This window comes from Amphiprion ocellaris, chromosome 10, assembly GCF_022539595.1.
Source record: "Amphiprion ocellaris isolate individual 3 ecotype Okinawa chromosome 10, ASM2253959v1, whole genome shotgun sequence".
Classification (NCBI taxonomy): Eukaryota; Metazoa; Chordata; class Actinopteri; family Pomacentridae; genus Amphiprion; species Amphiprion ocellaris.
The window spans coordinates 25,721,612-25,742,416 of NC_072775.1; the positions used below are offsets into that span (position 1 = coordinate 25,721,612).

Genomic DNA, 20,805 nt, shown 5'->3' on the forward strand with positions numbered 1-20,805 from the left:
TTCCAATTTCAGAGAAAGACAAGAAGATAAATCCCAGTTGAAGGAGAATGAAGGAGACTTGAATGGCCTCAGGCAAAACTACAGCAAGTTATGCAGATTTGCATGTTGTGAGGTCTCAACATCTAAGGTCAGAATGTGTTTAGTTTTGACTTTCACTACAGTCACAATCTTTTACATCAGACGTGGCAGAAAAATGCTTTCCTGCTGAGTCACCACAAAACAGCAGATAAGGCACAGAGCTGTGAGCAGCGGCAGTTATGTTTCCAGTTTGGATATATATGATTGCACGGGGTTGTTATGATAGCTATATGCATCAAATATTCATGACTTTGTGTCTGATGAATACTGTATAAAAGCAAGATTTAGTCCGATTCCTTCTCAGTGCAGCTACGGCACAGCATACATCAATCCGTAGGCCAGATCCAACGCATGAATACAAAACAGATGAACAACTCTCATTCCTTGCACTCAGTTATGTCCAAGGTTAAAATGTTCTCTACATTTGTACTTAGTGCTGCAGTGTTATGTACACCTACTGCAAACCACTACTAAAGACTATTACTGATTGCATATTGAGAATTTCACTCTAAATTTACACATAAAATCAATTTTCTGAAGGAAAATCACAGTCAGTCCAAAATGGTTTATTTTGTAAAGGGGGCAGCTGGAGATGAGAAAACATGGTGTGCGCTACTAAATGATGATATATTCAAATGTACATGACATTCAAAGGGTATTACAGTTATCACTCAATTTTTCCACACATGAAGTTAAGTCTTCATTCCAAAATGTTTTTTCCAAATGTATATGGATAAAAAGTTTGTATATTTTCAACATAAAAATATGTATCAACACAATAAATCCTTGGGATGCTGAAAAGAAAAAAAGTAACAGTTACATGCAGAACGTAGACTGATGAGTTAATTTTCTTGATTTGGAAAAAAAAAACAAAAAAACAAGGTGAAAAAGACCACATCTTATTTAGAGAAAATTTCGAGGTGAATCCTTCTGCCCTTTTGTCCTCATATAATTAACTCACATTAGCAGAAACTGCTCTGTTTGTCTTTTATTCACTATAATATAGGTCAATAGGAAATATAAGAAACTGCTATTAATGACAACTTGAGTGGTCTTGGCTAGCCATTACAAACAGCACATATGTGTCGAGATGCCTCATGAAAATGACGGCCAAAAATAAATTATATTTGCCAAAACCTAACGCACAGACTGGTCGAGATGGGGGTAGGAAGAAGGTCGGACATGATGTAGGAACAACCGACTGGATGACTAGTCAAATACACTGTGAATGAAGCTCCTCTGGATGTGTGGCGTCCAGAGGTACGGCTGTAGAGTGAGTATAAAGGTCCCAAAGTAGAAACTGCAGTCTTAACATGTGCCATACTTTAAAATGTAGAGGAAAACACCCTTACACTCATCAATATGATGAGCAGAAAAGTCCCAAACCAAAGCTTTGAAGTCTTTATTTTTGCTATCGGGGAGAAAAAAAAATACTCGAAAACAAAAATAAAACACAAAACAGGAGAGGGAGGGAAGAAACAACTCCAGATATTACGCTGAATGCAGAGAAGATGAACTGCACGAGTTGGGTGAGACACTCCGGCACAGGGGGTTATTTCCTGGAGCTAGACTTCTAATATCCAAAAGTACTGGTCTGGAGGACCCATGTTGGTCAAGGGGTGTCCATGGAGATGCCTGCATTAAAATGCCTTAACAGTGGCATCTAAGCAGGCTGTCCAAGAGTGACGCTATGTGCTCCCTGCTGCTTGACTCTCTCCTCCCTCTGAATTACCTGCAGGAACAGAGTGGCAGCAGGTTGACAAAGGCATTGTACGTGACTGCCCTAAATATATTCACCATACACAGCAGATCTGCTGGTGCATAAAGAAGCAAAAAGCAGCCACTGCAGCAATAAAACCACTAACTCTGTAAGAAGATCAACCCCAGAATATGCAAACTCATACTCAAGCTAAGTAATAAACATCACTCACTTGTAGCAGGAGTGGAGGCTGAAGCAGAGGCAGAGGCATTGTCTTCCTCATCGCTGTCATCCTCGTTGGACTGCGGTACCTCGGCTTCAGGGATGGTTGTTGCTGGGGTCTCTGGCTCCTGTTCCGCCCGACTCTTCAAAGCTAAGATACGGTGATGTAATGCTGCAGCCAGCTGACCTATGTCTTTAGAGCTACCCTAAAGAAGCAAAAGATCAAATATATACAGCTCAGCCACACTGTCATAACACACACATTATACTGTTCTCTGCAGATGTTTACCACTAAAGGCTTGACTGAAAAGGTAGCAATCCTGCCCTTTTTTAATGTGAGACATCTGTGCATGAAGTTCATAATTTTATTAACAGTAGCTTGGCACCACCTGAAATTCATGTGTGAAGAAAAGCAGCGCATATTTTACAAAGACACACTATGGGTGCCAAAGGGTTTAATATTATAAGACTACATTGGAGTTCTGATGAAACTGGTGTTGTGGAAAGATCTTCATCTGGAATTCATCGATTCCAGTGGATTCTGTACCAAAACAGAATCAACAAAGTAAAATGGGAACAGACAAGAAAAAAGGTATCTCTCTCACTAAAATACAATGAATTAAATGAAACAGGCAAAATTAGGAATAAAGGCCTGTCTCTCTGAATTCCATTTTTTGAGCACTCACTATTCCTGTAGTTGGACAGCAACTGCTAACTAGCTGTCTGTGTGCAGCTATCAGACTGATAACAATGTCTTGTCAACGAGTACTAACAGATTGAGCAAACGAATTAGTGTGAAACCTTTCCAAATCTCCAGTTTGTTCTGAAACTGTGATAATAAAGTAGATGTCTAACTGAAACATCTGGAAGGAGCATTCTATAACTAACTAATGCTGTGACCATTGTGGCAAAACAAGACATTGGCCTAGTTTATGTAATATGGATAAGTTGACACGACTGCATTAGATTGTGTACAAAAAAAAAACAAAAAACTAAGTGACCATCAGTTGGTACTGGCAAATAGGTGGCAACAAGGTGATCAAATGGAAGCCCCGTTTCCTATATAGTAGTTTAAAAACTTACTGATGACCCACTTTTGTGTAAAAATATGAATAAAAGACTGGGCAGTTTTTAAATTTGCAACATACATCTTCTCAGCAGATACACACTACTAGGCTGCTTACATGCCTGCTGTGGCTAGAATCAAGTTTAACTATATAGATTATACTGGAAGTGTAGTGTTGCAGCATTCAAGCTGCATGCAACGTGGTCTATGGGGTAATTCATATTTGTATATAAGGATTTGCTTTATTCCTTTTGCTCAAAAAGAAACTAAAATCTCCTCTGTACTTCCAATCTGCACAGCCTCTGGACCTACCGATATTAGGAAGACCTTGACCCCCTGGTCCTCCGTGTCCATGGCAGTTATTCGTACACTCTTCTCGCTGGCCTTGTCCACTTGCATCTGGGGCCAAAGCTTAGTGTTGAGGATCAAACGGAGGCTGCCCTGGGTCCTCATCACTGGAAGGTTGTTAGACAACAAACAGACAAAATCATTGAACTACAGGTCCAAGAAGTCACTTGTTACACTGTTTCTTTGGTCCATGGTATGCTACCACAATTTTCCTTGTTTAAGGAAAACCAGTTCTTACATCTTGCTCCACTATCATACAAGTACAGTACTGTGATGTCCAGATGATAGGAATCGGCTCCCCCTTGTGTTCAGCGTCAGGCATTGTAACAATAATGGTGATGGAAACAAATCAAAAGGTATGCATGTTTTTTTTTTTTTCATTTTACTGAGGTATGTATTATTTCTTATCGTATATCTATCTGGCACAAAGATTAAACTTGCAAACACAAACATTCCATTTTTCTGAACAAACCATGCGTTGATCACTGAACTATAAAAGCCGAAGTCATCCACACCCTTAACAGCAAATATATTTTTCTTTTCAACTCCCAAGGTTGTGCAGGTGTAATTACCTAGCCGGGACTGTAGCGTGCCATCCTCTGTTGATGCCATGTCATTGAGCCTCAGCAAACCTCGACCTCTCTCTATCCATGACTGAGCAGTCTTCTCAAAAACATATAACTTGCACTGCATCTGAAATTAAGGAGGGAAAACAAATGTGAATTCTACTATGTTGTGCCAAATTTATTCACTGTTCATGTTGAATCCAGAGTGTGTTCCTGGCTACCTACCTGTAAAACGTTGCTTTCTGATTCCTCCCCAGTCTTAACATCGACTTTCTCTAAGATGCACTTCTTGGCTGTGGCTTTGGTGTACGCTGCTGCAGACTCCTCCAAGGACTCTGACACGCTGTTCACTGCTAAGATAAAACATAGTGGTTAGAAAGAGTTCAGTGTTTACTCACTCTGTTACCTGATCTTGTAATGACACAAAATCAACATTCTTTACAAAAATTCGGAGTAGTGAGGGCTGCACTCCATCACTTAACACAGAAGTTTAATAGGACCATGTAGTAATTTGCAGAGCAGTCACTTGAGGTCTCTGCCTACGTTAATAAATGCCTGTACATACAGCAGCTGTGAAATGCTGAATTTGTCTTCAGTGTCACTAGACAAAGTAGTCACTGACACATGTCCAACAGTCAGTCCCCACATTCATTCGTACAGTACCCTCTCACTAAGGTCTTAGTGAGCCTATAAAACATCTGACTCCTATCAATTGTGTGAAGACTTTAACCTTCAGTATAAAGCATTCATGATTAGTTAAATACAAAAACAATATAAAACCTGTATATAGTCAGAGCCCAACTTGCGAGCAATTTAAAACATTTGTCAAATTTTAGTCCAATAGACAAACATTTTAGTGACTATTTCTGTCAGGATTTGAATTTCAGTGGAGCACCGCTGCAGAGTTGCTTCTTTAACCGTTACAGGTCTTGTTATTGTTTGTGGTTATAGCTGGCGTCTAGTCAAGATCTTGCTGAAATCTAGAACTAGTCAAGCCTAACAGAAACCATTTTTTAGTAATTATCAGTGAGACTGCATTTTTACCCTTCTCTGGGGTGGTTTCCTGTGATGAGGGCTCTGAAGCAGGGGCAGCTGAAACCTCTTTATTTTCCTCACTTGTGGACTCACCCTTTGGGGGACTCTGAAAACATAACAAAGCCTAATGTTGGAACTTGTTCAATGCTCAAACATTAGGAATTGTTAAATAGGGTAGTACAAAGATGTATTTACTCACCAGAACTCGTTCAGACATATTCTGTCCAAAAACAAATTTTGCTCCGCTGTCTGCACTGTTTGTGGCATTTTTTGAACTAACGAGAGAAGAAGGAAAACATACATTAGCGAGCTGATGGAAGTTCATAACAGATTAAATTGAACTGCTAAAAATGTGTACAGCATGGCACAAATTTCTTACCTTGGGGTAGAGATGTACTGTAAGAAATAATTAGTGCCCTCTGATTGAGAGTCCAGTGGCACATTGTCCTTTGAATTGTCTTCTGTACTGTTCTCCTCCAACTAGATGGGAAAAAACATGGAGACGTCACCTCGTAACAGGAATGGAAGTGACTAACCTCTAGAGACAATTCTCAACAATAAATCAACCTGAGAGCTTTAATGCAGGCAGGGAAATGTATCAAAGTGTAATGAAATGTAGGCTGTTATAAGGCAACGCCCTATTCACAGTGAATTCTTAAGGCAAAGAGTTGAAGCCCCTCCACTGACTGCAATTTTTAATTGTTTAGAACTGGTCTGGTTTGTCAGAAGTTCTTGATTCAAATTTGTACCTCACTACATGTCATAGTCAGGTTTAAAGTCAAAGGAAGACAACCCACCTTTGCTCTGTCTTTGATATTCTGACCAAACACAAAAGATATTGCTACATCTGTCTCCTTTTTCTCTCTTCTGCCTCCATCTTTGTTACCACTTGCACCATCGTCCTCATTTTCATGTTTCTGAAATAGGAGACAAAAAGCACCAGGGTCAACTTTTACTCAGTTTCATGGCTTTTACTATCTGTTGCCCGTTCTAAAATAATACTGTTCACTGTGCTTTTATTACAATTAAAAAGAGGCTGTACGAACAAATTTCACTGGTAATATATTGATTTGCCTCAGTGTTTACTACATGCAGTCTAGTGTAATAATATTGACAGCAAACTGTAACCCCTGCAGGTCACACTTCCTACACTGTGTGCAGTTGACTGGAGCTATAATCGAATGAAGAGGACCCTATCGCAAACTGACCAACAATTACAAATATGTACACACACACACACACACACACACACAGAGTGATATCACCGCTCAGCAGTTCAACACAGGCTTTTCTCAAGTATGTGTGTGTAACAGCCAGTCAATTCACTCAAGAGGCAGCATACAGCGACAAGGTAGACCTACCTATCTTCCTCCCTGAACGTGCTCAGCTGCTTCAGTGAACAGGTTGATTTAATGAAAAACAATGAGGAATATACTAGGGCTAGACCCGAATATCCCAATATTCGGTCACTGTGGTGGTGTCCAAATATTAATTTTGAGATCCGAATACTTGGAACTGACAGCTGTACAATAAAGCTATCAAACGTCATATATTCAAACATGATATTGTATTGAAGTGCATGTAGGTCTGACACACTCTCATAATGAAGGAAATCACTTTAATTTGTGGCCAAATCAAAGTGAAACTAATGTTACTGATTGAATATTCTCTGTAATAAATACTAATAAATTAGTCAGTTTTCTTTTTTGTGTTCTATCAGCTGCAGTACCAGCAGTTTTAACAGACCAAACATAAAAATGTATTCATGCAATTTCTGCATCACCAACTAAATACATAAGGTTCACATAGCTTTTAGTTTTAGAATGAATACCCATGTACTATACTATATGTACAATACATCACAGATGTCCACCTGTGTTCTGCCAGGACAGCTGTTTCTGTTGCACAGCTCTCTCACTCAAGTGCAGAATCCGATTACTCGATAAATCACCTGAATATTCGATTGAGCCCTACATGTATGTATTGTAAATATTTTCTTCTATTGGTCTTAGGAAATGTTCTATAGATGTTGAGATACAGAATTTCTTATTTTATGAGCTATACATCATAATCCTAAAAATTAAACCAAAAGTAAGCATTGAAATACTACATTTATATATGGAATTAGTATAGAATATTTTTATTTAAAATCTCCACTTTCATGAATAACTGATGGAAAATAAAACTTTTCAAGATGCTCTATTGTTTTTTGAGAAGCACTAGTAAATACAACTGTTTGTTTGTGCACATTTGGACACAATATCTGGGCTTGAACTACTTGAGAACAATTATAATCATCTACCTCTTACATCAGAGACCACTGACACCAAAACGACTCCACAGCACTCTCAATCATTTGTATATTGTACTGCAAATTTGTCCAAGCAAAAATACTATCTGTACGTATTTATAGGTTATCATAACTTTTCTGATGTGCAATGTTCGTAACTTGAGAATTAATGAAGTGAAAATGTTTGTTTTGTTTTCGCAAGCTATGTGCAAACAAATGAGTCAGCCTTTACGAGTCATCTGGATGTCAATGGGGTTCTGAAGAATGTTTAACAATGCTATTTGTTCATAATTCAGTTCTCAAAAACAGTGACAGCACAATGTCACACAACGTTCCAAATGGTTAAACTACCCTCCTGATCACTCAAAGTGCAAACTTCAAAAAAGTTAAAAAAAAATAAATAAAAAAAATAAAAATAAAAAAGGGGGGGGGGGCAACTTTGCTCCCGGCACTTCTCTTGTTAGTCACATTTTCCACTGAAGATGAGTCTGAAAGACTGGCTCATTCAAAAGAGAAAGGATTGTGACCATGTAGGAGTTGAGGCCAATAAAGCAAAGTACATGGTATAGTGTAGCAATTCAGTTATCTTAATAGATGTAGCATGTGTATGTTTTGTTAAACATGCTCATATTACCCAATTTAAGTTCAATAAAAATATTGCAAGTAATTTCCGAGTGGGTCGAGGTATTTCATTCTTCGGTACCTTTTAATTTACTACTGCAACCATTTAGGCCTCCAAAGCTCCCAGTGAGATAACATGACAACAAGGCGAACATTGATAACCTTGCACACATCTTAACATGTGAGCAGCAGCACTGCTGATGAAAAAAGACATTTCTTTTTGAATTCCAAGCTCTTGGTTTTACCAGGGTGAGATTTAAACATTCCTCACCAGTGACTTAGCCCCTGTGGCCGAGTGCTCCGTGTTGTTCAGGAAGAGGGACTGGGTCACCGATGCCCCATCTGATGACTTTTTCACACCATTGGTTCCACAACTGGAATCTAGATATACAAACAGAAAAAAAATCACAGTTTTTTTTCCTGTCCTGATGGAAATGTAACCTGCCTGACCTAAGAAAAATACACTATGCACTTAGAAACACAGAAGATTTTATTCATGTTTAATGAAAATATTTTACTAATGACTACAGGGGATGAAGCTGTACTCACTGGCGTCTATATGTGACTTAGAGGCTGGTGCCTGGAGAACTGCAGGGCGGAGGACACTGCGTTGCTGTTCCTTAGGTTTCTGACTTGGGATGCCTGCAACAGAGCCAATTTGTTTCATACTTTTAAAACACAATGATATTCTAGGTCTATATGCTCTAGTGTAAACACAACATTGGCATTTCCAACAATTTCATCTAAGTGTGCAAGTCTGGGTTCACTTTGAAAATCTTATTTCTATTTTGGTAAACTCAGTGTGGGACAATACATTATGAATAATGCAAACTACAGTATATTGAACACTTACCTGAACTTGGTGCCTGTCCATGTATGAGAGTTGGGGGCTTTAAGCGGAATCCCACAGGCTTCTCCTCTGATAAGATCAAGCACAAAAGAAAGCAGAGATTTAAAAAAAATATGCAAGAATTGTGCAGCAACTTAAAATGGTTAAGTTCTTTCTGACTTTGCACTTTCCTAACCACAGGGCCAGTTACCACAGCAACCCTCGTAGAGCCTCAAGAGCTGTGTTGCAATCCGACTCTTGTGCAGTAACATGGCAGGCTCTAGGGTCTTTGATCTATTTCTACCGCTACCTCTCGATCTCAGTGGCTTTATTAGCCTGGCATGACCTGGCCCTAATCAGTGTTAAAGCAGAAAGCCAAAAGCGCTTGTTAAAAACGTATCCTATTTGTGCTCAGCATTTAAGAGTCTAGAGATTGTTAACCTGGTTCATCAGGCAATTTATACCAAGTGTGTCTTAAGCCCGAATTGCACATTTACTGGATGGTGTTCCAGTGACAAATAATTGCATATTCACAGATTCTGACTTTTTGTAACAAGTCTTATTTTTATATTTATTGCATAGTGAATACTGACCTGAAGGTTGAATTATTTTTATTCCATCAAATTGCAAACACAATATCTGTCAGGAAAAAAGCAACTAGATATTTTTCCTGAAAATCATTCAGCATTAATTTCCACAGTTTTTAATAAATAGCAATTCTTGGGACATAAAGTGGCTACACATACTTATGCAATGAAGAAAACAACTATACAAGCAATCAAGGCCTGTTTTAAAAGGAAAATTTTACTAAATTAATGAAACTGCCATCAGTACGACCTACATGCCATACTTGTACAGTATTAATTTCACAACCAATCAATATATTTAAGCTGTGTTCATCACTGCCTATACATATATGTTAACGAGGAACAACATCCTCCACAACATCTCACTATTGAGCTGGTGATATGCGACACTGGATAAATACCTTTATAGAATTCACAAAAACACAGATGCATTAATGCTTTAATGTTCAGGTCACACTGCAGTCATAATTTCATACAAACTTTCATGCAAATCTGACTTTATTTAAAGTGATTTTACTATTGTCTGCCTGGGTATTATCAACTGGCAATTAACTGATTAGTTTTGCAAGTGCCCTCCACTGACATGCATATGATCTAATATTTTTTCATACTGATCAAAAATTAGCACAATAACAATTTATACAATTAATGAGGCAGAAAAAGTGTTTATTAGACCTCACTAATCAAACACAACGTGATCTGTTGAGTAAACAGAATATCTAAACTTTATATTCAGTGTAGAATTGAATCCTAAATAAATGAAATTTTTTTTAAATATTGTTATAGCTCTAATCATTTATTTCTAAATTAACATGGCACTCTCAATATTCAACATGTTAAAGTGTCCCCACCTTAACAAGGCAACCTCAACAATGGTTTTAAATTAACATTACAGAAAAGATCAATGCTACATATATTGGCTACTGCACACTGCCTACCTTGAAGAACCAGATAATATCAATGGATTCCAATTCATGACATTTTTTTTTTAAACGCGATCTATAAAGTGACAAACCACCAGTCTGATCTCGATCACATAGAAGACTTTGGCAGCAGATATCACCAACAAAAACAAAAATGCAAGTGACTGCTGCTGGGGTTTGTAGAAAAGTTACCATAAGAAGCTGGGTACGATTGCTAGCAGCCATGAATCATGGACTTTGGCTCTCTTGTACTTGCAGCGATCACAATGCTACCTTTTGAGAATGGTTAGAAAGGTTTGTAGTGTTTCCCATCTTTGTAGGCACAGATCACCTGCATACCTTTGTAACAGGTACACTGACGTTTACCCAGCTACAGAAATCTGGCTCACTTCCACGGATGCTGTATGACCTTGCTTCACCACAATTTCCTCATCTTCAAGTGATGTTTCTCTCCTCACGGTTGCTCATTTTTACATTTTTAAACAAAATACCCACCTTTTTTACTTGGGCCTAACACGTCTGTGATCTAACCCCATTTAGTGTAGCTTAATAGGTTGACTATGCAAATAATGGCTGAACAGTTACATTTATTGTAAATTACTCGCCAATTCATCATTGTTGTTAAGATTTTTTTGTTCATTAAGTCCTAAACTGCAACAAATTCTGATCAGATGTTGCTATTAAATAACTTAAAAAAAAAAAAAAGTCAAACCACAGCACACATGCAAACCCACATATTGACTAATGGACAAGAATACACAACCCCTGAAAGTTTTAATTTGCTCAAATTCAATAATATGTAATAAAAATTAGACCTAAAAGGACCAGTCCCTATATTTAACAACCAGACCTTGTACCTGGTGAACAGTATGCTGCCAGATATCTATAACAAATATAACATGACAAATATAGGAATTCTGAACTTGACCAAGTACAATCACAAACTGCTGCGTAGAGTCTGTGAAATAAGGACGAGACCAAAACCTGTTCTGTGCATGCATGTTCAACACCTAACTTAACCTTACCCACTCACTTGTACTGTTGATTTCAGGAAGGAAGGAAGGATTCATCCCAAATACAAAATGAGTAGTCTGGGGACAGCCACTACACATATGGCTTACACAGAATAAGGCACAATGGCCCAGCAGCAGTAAACATCCATTATCTGTACACCACTTTATCCTCATTAGGGTCGCGGGGGGCTAGAGCCTATCTCAGCTGACTTAGAGCAAAGGTAGAGTTCACCCTGGACAGGTTGCCAGTCTGTCCCAGAGCTACATATAGACAACCAAGCACACTCACATTCACACCTACGGACAATTTAGAACCACCAATTAACCTCTGCATGTTTTTGGAATGTGGAGGAAGCTAGAGCATCAAGTGAGAATCCATGCAGGCACAGGGAGAAGATGCAAACTCCACACAGAAAGATGCCAGGCCGAGATGTGAACCCAGAACCTTCAAGGTGACAGGGAGGCAATGGTGCTAAGCACTAAACAATGGGTCTTCTTATAGCTAATCAGCTATTCATCTGAAAAAAGAGCAGTAGATCAACTGTTGCCAATTACCAGCACATGACGTGCCATCCAACAATAATAAACCTTCTGCTGTGACAAATATTAAGCTCACCTTTACAGTTTTCAAACATAAACCTTAGAAATTTGTTTCCCAGCTGAACTTGGCAAGAAACAATCATAATCCAAAAGAGAACTATGGTATGCATAGGCATGACTACAGCATACTCAAAGTCATAACGCTCCCGCAATAAAACAGTCATTTCTGTCATACCAGCAATGTTAAAAAACTCCTCTTTGGCAAGTTTAATTTAACACTGACAATTAGCTTGCCAGGCAAATGCAAAAAAGTGCCCCGCTTCTTTTTGACCAGCATATTGCTTGATCAATTTGTAACAGATAAAACAGATCAGTGGAGCAGCCAGAAAGAATAGGGATTGTTTGTTTATTTTTTTCTAAATATATAAATAAACCACAAACAAAGCAAAAAATTACCTCTGTATCCAACAATGAATGCACTAATGTGGCATAGTAATTTTTCTCTGACTTTGTAGTTTCTAGTACTGTAAAGATTAACACTACATATATGGGTCATTCCATATGAAATCAACACATTTTAAGAAAATTTCCCAACTGACCCTCTCAGATTTTTCGAATTTTTTACAAACTTATAGAACATTATATATGATGGAAAAATCCAAAATTGCAAGGCTTAATTGTAAAGAGTTCCAAAGTTATGACCATTTGAAGTAGGTAGGGGGTACCCTAAAATTGCGACCAAAATTAAGACTTGAAATTTTCGGCTATTTTCAGCCTTCTATAACTTCTGAACAAAAAGAGCTAGAGGTCTGAAATTTTCAGGATCATTTCATAGGAATCCATAGTCCTAAGAAATGTGAAAATATTTACTTAAAATTTATAATTGCATGTTACAGAGAATGACAAAGTTGAGATTTTATCCATCGCAAACTTTTAAAATGCTACTTTTGGCCATCTGTTACACAAAAACTAATCATCCTATTCATTAGAAATTTTATGTGCTGTATCTTGGCTATCTAGGGAATGGATCTCTGTAAAATAAAGGTCTTATGTTATGTTATGTATGATATATGAACAACTAAAAATCAAAAATATCTGTCCGACCTTCGGATTCAAAGGTCAATATCAGCATGTGGGGTAGGTAGTATCACAAAATAAAAGACACCATGTGAAAGTACAGGAATTGCCATAAATTTTGACAACAAGCACAACTTGCTTCTATAAATCCTTCTATGTAAATGTTCAAATTAAATATGCACATTTTCACCCCATATTTTAGCCATATATAACAGAAAATTTAGTGATTTTCAAGTGTTCAAATGTATGTATTGCAGAGTAAAGAAGATATTATTAAGTACTTACAAATTTTGAAGAATAGTTTGCAAAGTTGGTTCAGTTAAGTCTTTCCATAAATTTTTTAAACAGTTCAGAAACCTTCCTTTCTGCATCCTGGCTAAGTTTATACTGACGACCCGTTGCTGTCGTCAAGTCCGCAACTTGAGTAAGGATATGGTCTGTTTCCTTTTGGGCCAAGAAAATGATCTGGCAGGGCCTTTTGGTTTCATGAAGTCTAGGAACACATCTGCCTGCTCAGTTGACACTTCCACAACATTTCCCAAGTACCAGTAATTATCATAAACAGCTGCAACATACTGGCCAGGATGCAGATCATGCTGCAACAAATCTGCCAGTTTCTTCAGACACAAGGTCATTCACTCTAACAACAGTTGATGTATAAATTTGTAAGTACTTAATATCTTCTTTACTCTGCAATACATACATTTGAATACTTGAAAATCACAAAATTTTCTGTTATATATGGCTAAAATATGGGGTGAAAACGTGCATATTTAATTTGAACATTTAACATAGAAGGATTTATAGAAGCAAGTTGTGCTTGGTGTCAAAATTTAGGGCAATTCCTGTACTTTCACATGGTGTCTTTTATTTTGTGACACTACCTATCCCACATGCTGTTATTGACCTTTGAATCCGAAGGTCGGACAGATATTTTTGATTTTTAGCTGTTCATATATCATACATAACATAACATAAGACCTTTATTTTACAGAGATCCATTCCCTAGATAGCCAAGATACAGCACATAAAATTTCTAATGAATAGGATGATTAGGTTTTGTGTAACAGGCGGCCAAAAGTAGCATTTTAGAAGTTTGCGATGGATAAAATCTCAACTTTGTCATTCTCTGTAACATGCAATTATAAATTTTAAGTAAATATTTTCACATTTCTTAGGACTATGGATTCCTATGAAATGATCCTGAAAATTTCAGACCTCTAGCTCTTTTTGTTCAGAAGTTATAGAAGGCTGAAAATAGCCGAAAATTTCAAGTCTTAATTTTGGTCGCAATTTTAGGGTACCCCCTACCTACTTCAAATGGTCATAACTTTGGAACTCTTTACAATTAAGCCTTGCAATTTTGGATTTTTCATCATATATAATGTTCTATAAGTATGTAAAAATTTTGAAAAATCTGAGGGGGTCAGGTGGGGACCACTTGATGAAATGATATGTAATGACCCATATGAATCTCTACTTAGAGTATAATTTATACTTTGTTTCAACAGTTACATGTGTCTTCAGCACACGTTCACTTATATTTAAAATCGTCCCAACAAAATTCAGTTATGCCCGTGGAAGTTGTGCATTACATTCTAATATCAGACTTCTACAGCAGATATTTGGGGGGCCAGCTCAGGAGTAAAATTACTACATGGCAGTTAACTACAAATAGTCAGTATGAGAGAAGGGGGGTCTTATTGGCAATCATGACTTGAGAAAACACATCCTCAAAAATTATTTCTGACATATAATCCTCAGGCTAGCAAAAGTTATTGTTTACAAATCTCAGTCAGCTTACTCTGTTTCTTTCCTTAAACTATTGAAAACTGACATGTTTGACCTTTTGAATTAAGAATTATACTGCAGGGGACCTTTAAGCTGTGAAACAAAACTAATGGTGGTCTAGATACCTCACCTGGCTCAGAGTCAGAGTTCCCAGTCGGAGACTGGCAGAAACTTGAGGGCATGAATACATTGTTCTTGGGAACTGCAAAGTAGCAGACAGGCATTGCACTCAGCATACAAATCAATGTGTACACCACAAGCAAGAACCAAGAAAAAAAATGCTCTGCTTAGTCACCACTTGCCCTTACCAGAATGTGGTGGTGGGAATGATGAGGTCCTTTCCCTTTTCACAGGTGGGATATAGCTTCCCTCATCCTTATCTGAGTCTGAAAGTGGTGATAAAATATTAGTAATATTTGAGATTAAATTAATCTAGAAACACAATATGGACAAAGACAGTGGCAGTTAAGAAATTTTATTTACCATCTCCATCTTCTGCACTTGAGCCCTCTGCAGATCGCTGCAAAAGAGTGCAATAAGTTGTTTAGCTCTAACTTATTCCAAAAGAGCAGCACTAGTCATCAAACTCATTTTACAATTAAGGACACACGCACAAAAAACTAGCCTGCTTAACCTCAAGAATGATAAGTCTGGAGCTCAATAATGATTAAAACTTAAAATTTGTATCAAAACAAGCAAGATGGTGAAAGATTTGAGGCCAGCAACTGTTCTGAGCTGCATGCTTTTCAACAATTCAGTTCAGACGACAAATTGGTACAAATAAACTCTACAAAACCACAAAATATACATTTAGACTAGATAAACACTTCAATAACATACATAAACTCACCTTCTGTGCTTTATCTTTTTGGAAAACAAACACAGGAGGCGCTATGGCAGGCTTGTCTGTTAAGAGAAGATTTAGGCTGGTCATCCATGCACTAACATATGGTGGAAAGTGAGTGCTGATGTAGATGTACATCAGTACTAATCAGCAAAATCATATAGCGATTATTCAAACATTACATTTCGATGCACAATAATGCCAAAAGCCATCCAAAATACGGTGAAGTGTCCTTGGATACCTTACATTTTATAGACAGTATATGACAGCAAAACTGACTGTGCGCTTCCTCTGAACATTCTTCTGATGAGCCTTCCAGTGAGTTTAAACTGTTCACCACAGTTGTCATACATAATGTCAAAAAAAAAAAAAGTGGGATGTATACAATGTCTAATGTCAGTGTAATCCATTCAAGAGAAACCTACCCCACAGCACACTATATGAAACCTTATTATGCTATCCCATCAGATATCCTGCACGAATGGTATTGCATTATGTTTACCTAAACTCCATACTCATCAGATATCAAAACAATATACCCAAGTGCAAAATATATTAAAGGGAATACACATGAATCAGACAGTCGAACAAAATACACGGACAAACAACGACTAGAGCTATTTCTATAATGAAAGGCGGGATTTTATAAAGCTTATTGTCAAGATTCTGTTGCTTCTATACGTTACTGTCATAACCCACCAGAAGAGCAATCGCCCAGGAAGCTGACAATGTGATGTCACCTCAGGCCACTTATCGCATCTACATTCACACCGTAACCTCTGTAAGATGTGTAATCCTATAACGTTAGTAGACAAAGGTTTTCGTCTGGGCTGGGCCTCTTACACTGAGCAGGTGTAGCATCGTTGTTGCTGAGAGCCTTGCCGGGGCATAAATGAAAGCAATAACAGGCCAAATCGCCAGCAGCACACAGCCTGAGTTGCTTACTGATCTTACATTCACGATCATGACACAAAAGCCCTCGTGGCTAATACCGGTCGTTTCAGTATGAAACATGTATAATGCAAGATAACGTGAAAATGTTGTGTGACCTATATTTAACATCCACCTTTGTATCCATCTGCAATTGCAGCTAGTTCACATGGCTAATGAATATAAGAATTCCGGCATGCAACACTGATAATTACTTCAGAAATGTAAGTAGCTCAAGATATTCGCAGCTTACGTTAACGAGCTAGCACTTACACTATCTGACCCTTTCCAGCAACTAGTCGGGGCCACCGGTTGTTCCTTAAAGCTGAACGGAGTGTAGCTTACTGGCTATAGTTAGCTTGCTAATGCGCTCCATCCCGCATGAGTCATCTCCCCTGACAAGCAATGTCATCGAGATTCTCAATGAATTCTTCTGTAGTTATGCGATCAATGTAATGACGAGCAAATCCGAGTGGAATAAATAAACAAGCTACGATTACACCGAAGTAGTGTCTGTTGTCTGACGTTTTTCACTCTACGCGCCTAAATGAACCGTCAAGCAAACCTGCAACTCGGCGCTAGCTGCATTAAATAACAAGAAGGATGCCGCGCTGTAAACGTTTCCAATAAGTTGAGGAAACCAGCGTTGCCTTTGCACGTTAGCTTTGTTACAAGCTGTGCTATTCATCCCCGGCCAAGCAGGTTTTGATTTATACACGCATAGGACTATTTAGCTCACTGAAAAGGCAAGGCAGACTGACTATAAATAGCCGGGTGCTAGCGTTAGGAGGTAAGCCGGCTAGTGGTAGGTAGCATTCGAGGGCGTTATGAGGCATTCCAGGTATTACCCATAGCCGAGCCTTTAGCATTGTTAGCTTGTTTGCTAACGTTGTAGTCTTGTAAATGCCGCGAAGCAATAATTCACCTGAAGTCGCCATTAACATGCAACCAAGTCGCTTTACTCCAGTTATCGAATATGCAGACAACGTATGGGTACCGTTTACATCGCCACAGTAGCTGTATTGTTTTTCTCACACTGCCACTTACTCACCTTCGTTTGCCAAGTCCGCCATTTTACTTCGACGCTCACACACCCACAACCCACCGCGCAGATAATACAAGTTGAGGCAGAAATGTTTTCAGTGGCAGAGAGCACATTGCCACCGTTTACAAATACAGCGAGCGACCTTCTGCCCTCTCCACAGCCCGTTACTGAGCTACAAAAATACTGTTTGCCTATGATTGTCACTATTTCTATATTTTTAAACAAACACGTTTCATTAAAGCCACAAGGAACAGCCTAAAGTTTAGCTTGGAAAGCCTTACCTATACAACTACAGCAGCTACAGGCCCCTGTGAGTCAACACACATTTTAAAGTAGCATAATTATAACATGAATGAGGCAGTTTGACAAAATAAACATTGAAGTCTCTGAGGCATGCAGCTTCACAATCTTCTAAGTGGAGTTTGTTGAGTTGGGGACATCTTGAGGGAGGAGGAGACTCAGGGCAAACTCACTATAGGTGTACAATGTAATGCAAAGCCTGTAATCACATACACTACTTTTCAAAAGTTTGGGGTCACCCAGGCAATTCCATGTTTTCAATGAAAACTCACACATTTATTCATGTACTAACATACCTGCAAAAGGGTTTTCTAATCATCAATTAGCCTTTCAACACCATTAGCTAACACAATGTAGCATTAGAACACAGGAGTGATGGTTGCTGGAAATGTTCTCTGTACCCCTATGTAGATATTCCATTAAAAATTAGCCGTTTCTAGCTAGAATAGTCATTTACCACATTAACAATGTCTAGACTGTATTTCTGATTAATTTACTGTTATCTTTATTGAAAAAACTGCTTTTCTTTTAGAAGGACATTTCTAAGTTACCCTAAACGTTTGAATGGTAGTGTATATTGTATCAGCTTATTCAAACAGTGAGGAAATATATTTGTATTTATATAATTATGAAAGTCCTGTTAGTACATATACTAATGCAGTCAGCAACCTCTTGCCCTCTCCAGTGCTTTTTAGTCAGCCTCAGAAATAGTGTCTGCCCAATATTATCAATGTGTTTTCAATAAAACACGTTTAATAGCTAAAGAACAGCCTCAAGTGTGCTTGGATCACCTAACCTACTACAATAGTTAGAGGCCCAATGCATACTAGACAACGCAGACTTTACAGCTATTATCAGCTATGATAAGGTTGCACTGAGCAACACAGAAACAATAAATTATTCAATGAATGAGGCAGTTTGACAAAAAAACTAAGCCTCTGAGGCATGCAAGTTTACAAATATTGAGTTTGTTGAACTGTCATCGAAACAAATCTTGAAAGAAGAGGTGACTTATAGACAGTTTGTGGAATATTTATTCATGGCACACCAGTATACTTATTTATTTACCTTTCAGGATTCAGCTGCAGCTCCATATCCTTCACCATGATTACATTTATACACATGGTGGCAAAGTGTCACTTCACTGTGAAAAGATTAATGGATTTAAATGTCCCAGAGAGATAGGCTTTTCATACGAACACATAAAAGAGACATGATGTTTGCTGTGATGGGTAAATTTATTTGCATATCCTCTAGAAACTAGTGAATGGAAATAAAATTCAAATGAAAATCTAAAGCTGTTTTGCAAATGTTCTGCAGTAATGTCACGAATGACTCCTAAACAGACTCAATTAGAAGTCTAGGAAACATGCGGAATGCATTTTCTATCTCATAAAACATTTGCAAAATATTTTTGAATGTTCTGAAAACAGGATTGTTTACACCAACTTTTACTGGTTCATTGGTACCGTTTATGGAGGCCACATTCATTATGCTGTGAATCAAACATGAAAGCATCATGGGCCTGTTTTGCAGTGCTGATTGGTTCCCAAAACTGTAAACAAAGAACCACTCAACTCTGATCCATCCCAGGACTGCCACTTGATGCAGGACAGTAATCAAAGGCAAGCTTGAATCTTACCACTTTCAGTCCATTTTCCCGGACATTTAAACTGGTTTATATGAAGCTTTGTGTTTTACACAGACTATGAGACTAACCTGCATGTGTGCTGCTTTGCATGAATCACTTTGCAATGTAAAGTCATTGCAGTTCACATTGGCTGCCACCAGAGGGCAAACTGTCATTACGCCTATGCAATGCTTGATTTTCAAGAGCTCCAGTAGAAAAACTGGACTTCTGTTTTGGGATTTCGAAGATGTTTCATCTTCAGTTCTGACAAGCTTCCTCAGAACTGAAGATGTCACATGGAAGTGAAACTCCTTCAAGAATCAAAAATAGAAGTCCAGTCGTTCTACTGCAGTTTTTTTTTTGGACTACCATGATGCTGATTAAGATAAGATAAAATTTATTGATCCCACAGTTGCGAAAGTTCACCGTTACAGCAGCTCCAAGCAGAAAAATAATTGTATAAAGGCAGTACAGAATAAACAGAAACATTACTGAGAATCTTCACAGATGATATAACATATTCTCTATTAAGTTATTCAGTCAGAAAAGATTCAAAAGCACAATTCAATCTTTCATGTGGTTGGACTATTCCATCAAATTGAATTGATTCAATTATGTCATGTTGTGCACATTTGACCTGAACATAACATAAAGTCACACAACATAGCATACTATTTGAACCTCATTTTTAAACTTTCTATATTAGCAATAGTCATTATAATTCTTGAACTGATGTTTCCATCCATCCATTATCTATACACCGTGTGATCCTCATTAGGGTCGGGGGGGAGGGGGGCTGGAGCCTATCCCAGCTGACTCGGGCGAAGGCAGGGGACACCCTAGACAGGTCGCCAGTCTGTCGCATGGCTACATACAGAGACAAACAATCACTCTCACATTCACACCTACGGGCAATTTAGAGTAATCAATTAACCTCAGCATATTTTTGGACTGTGGGAGGAAGCCGGAGTACCCGGAGAAAACCCACGCATGCACAGGGAGAACATGCAAACTCCATGCAGAAAGATCCCGGGAAAGCCGGAACGCGAACCAGGGACCTTCTTGCTGCAAGGCGAAAGTGCTAACCACTACGCCACTGTGCAGCCCTTTGAACTGATGTTTCTTTTTTTACATTTCCACTACTTCTGTTTGCCACGTTTAATTTGGTATCAGCTGTGTACATAGTCCTGGTGGTTGGAGTATTATTTCACTTTTTTGTCAACTGTCACGTGCCATTTTAAATTGAGACATACATTTGCTTACTTTCTGTAATCTTGAAAACTACCATATTTCTGATAGTACTTGCATATCTTCCCAGACCACCTGATATCATAACGGAGCAACATTTATTTTTCTGGAAGATAAGGCAAT

The 20,805-nt window shown here is 38.2% G+C and overlaps 1 protein-coding gene across 5 annotated transcripts; it reads right to left on the reverse strand.

Moving 5' to 3' along the window:
* Positions 1-628: 628 nt before the first annotated feature.
* On the reverse strand, positions 629-17,575 carry ranbp3b (RAN binding protein 3b). 5 transcript variants are annotated; one of them, XM_023280650.3, is made up of 17 exons: positions 17,511-17,575; positions 15,536-15,591; positions 15,169-15,205; positions 14,994-15,071; positions 14,816-14,887; positions 8,779-8,844; positions 8,475-8,567; positions 8,197-8,306; positions 5,812-5,931; positions 5,394-5,494; positions 5,214-5,289; positions 5,024-5,120; positions 4,205-4,329; positions 3,986-4,106; positions 3,378-3,520; positions 2,010-2,205; positions 629-1,810 (listed from the first exon to the last, which is right to left on the reverse strand). In XM_023280650.3, exons 1-17 carry the CDS (start codon positions 17,530-17,532, stop codon positions 1,767-1,769), a joined length of 1,557 nt encoding a protein of 518 aa, XP_023136418.1. In that variant the 5' UTR covers positions 17,533-17,575; the 3' UTR covers positions 629-1,766. The 5 variants fall into 5 exon arrangements, with proteins under 5 accessions (XP_023136418.1, XP_023136414.1, XP_023136417.1 ...); XM_023280646.3 differs by having other exon boundaries at positions 4,205-4,332; XM_023280649.3 differs by lacking the exon at positions 14,816-14,887 and having other exon boundaries at positions 4,205-4,332.
* Positions 17,576-20,805: the final 3,230 nt, after the last annotated feature.

Coding starts and splice junctions, on each gene's coding strand:
- ranbp3b (XM_023280644.3), bottom strand. CDS start 15,619: ATGACCAGCCTAAATCTTCTCTTAACAGACAAGCCTGCCATAGCGCCT. Junction 15,072..15,168: donor AAGTGCAGAAGATGGAGATG/GTAAATAAAATT, acceptor CACCACTTTCAG/ACTCAGATAAGGATGAGGGA. Junction 5,495..5,811: donor ATATCAAAGACAGAGCAAAG/GTGGGTTGTCTT, acceptor TTTCCCATCTAG/TTGGAGGAGAACAGTACAGA.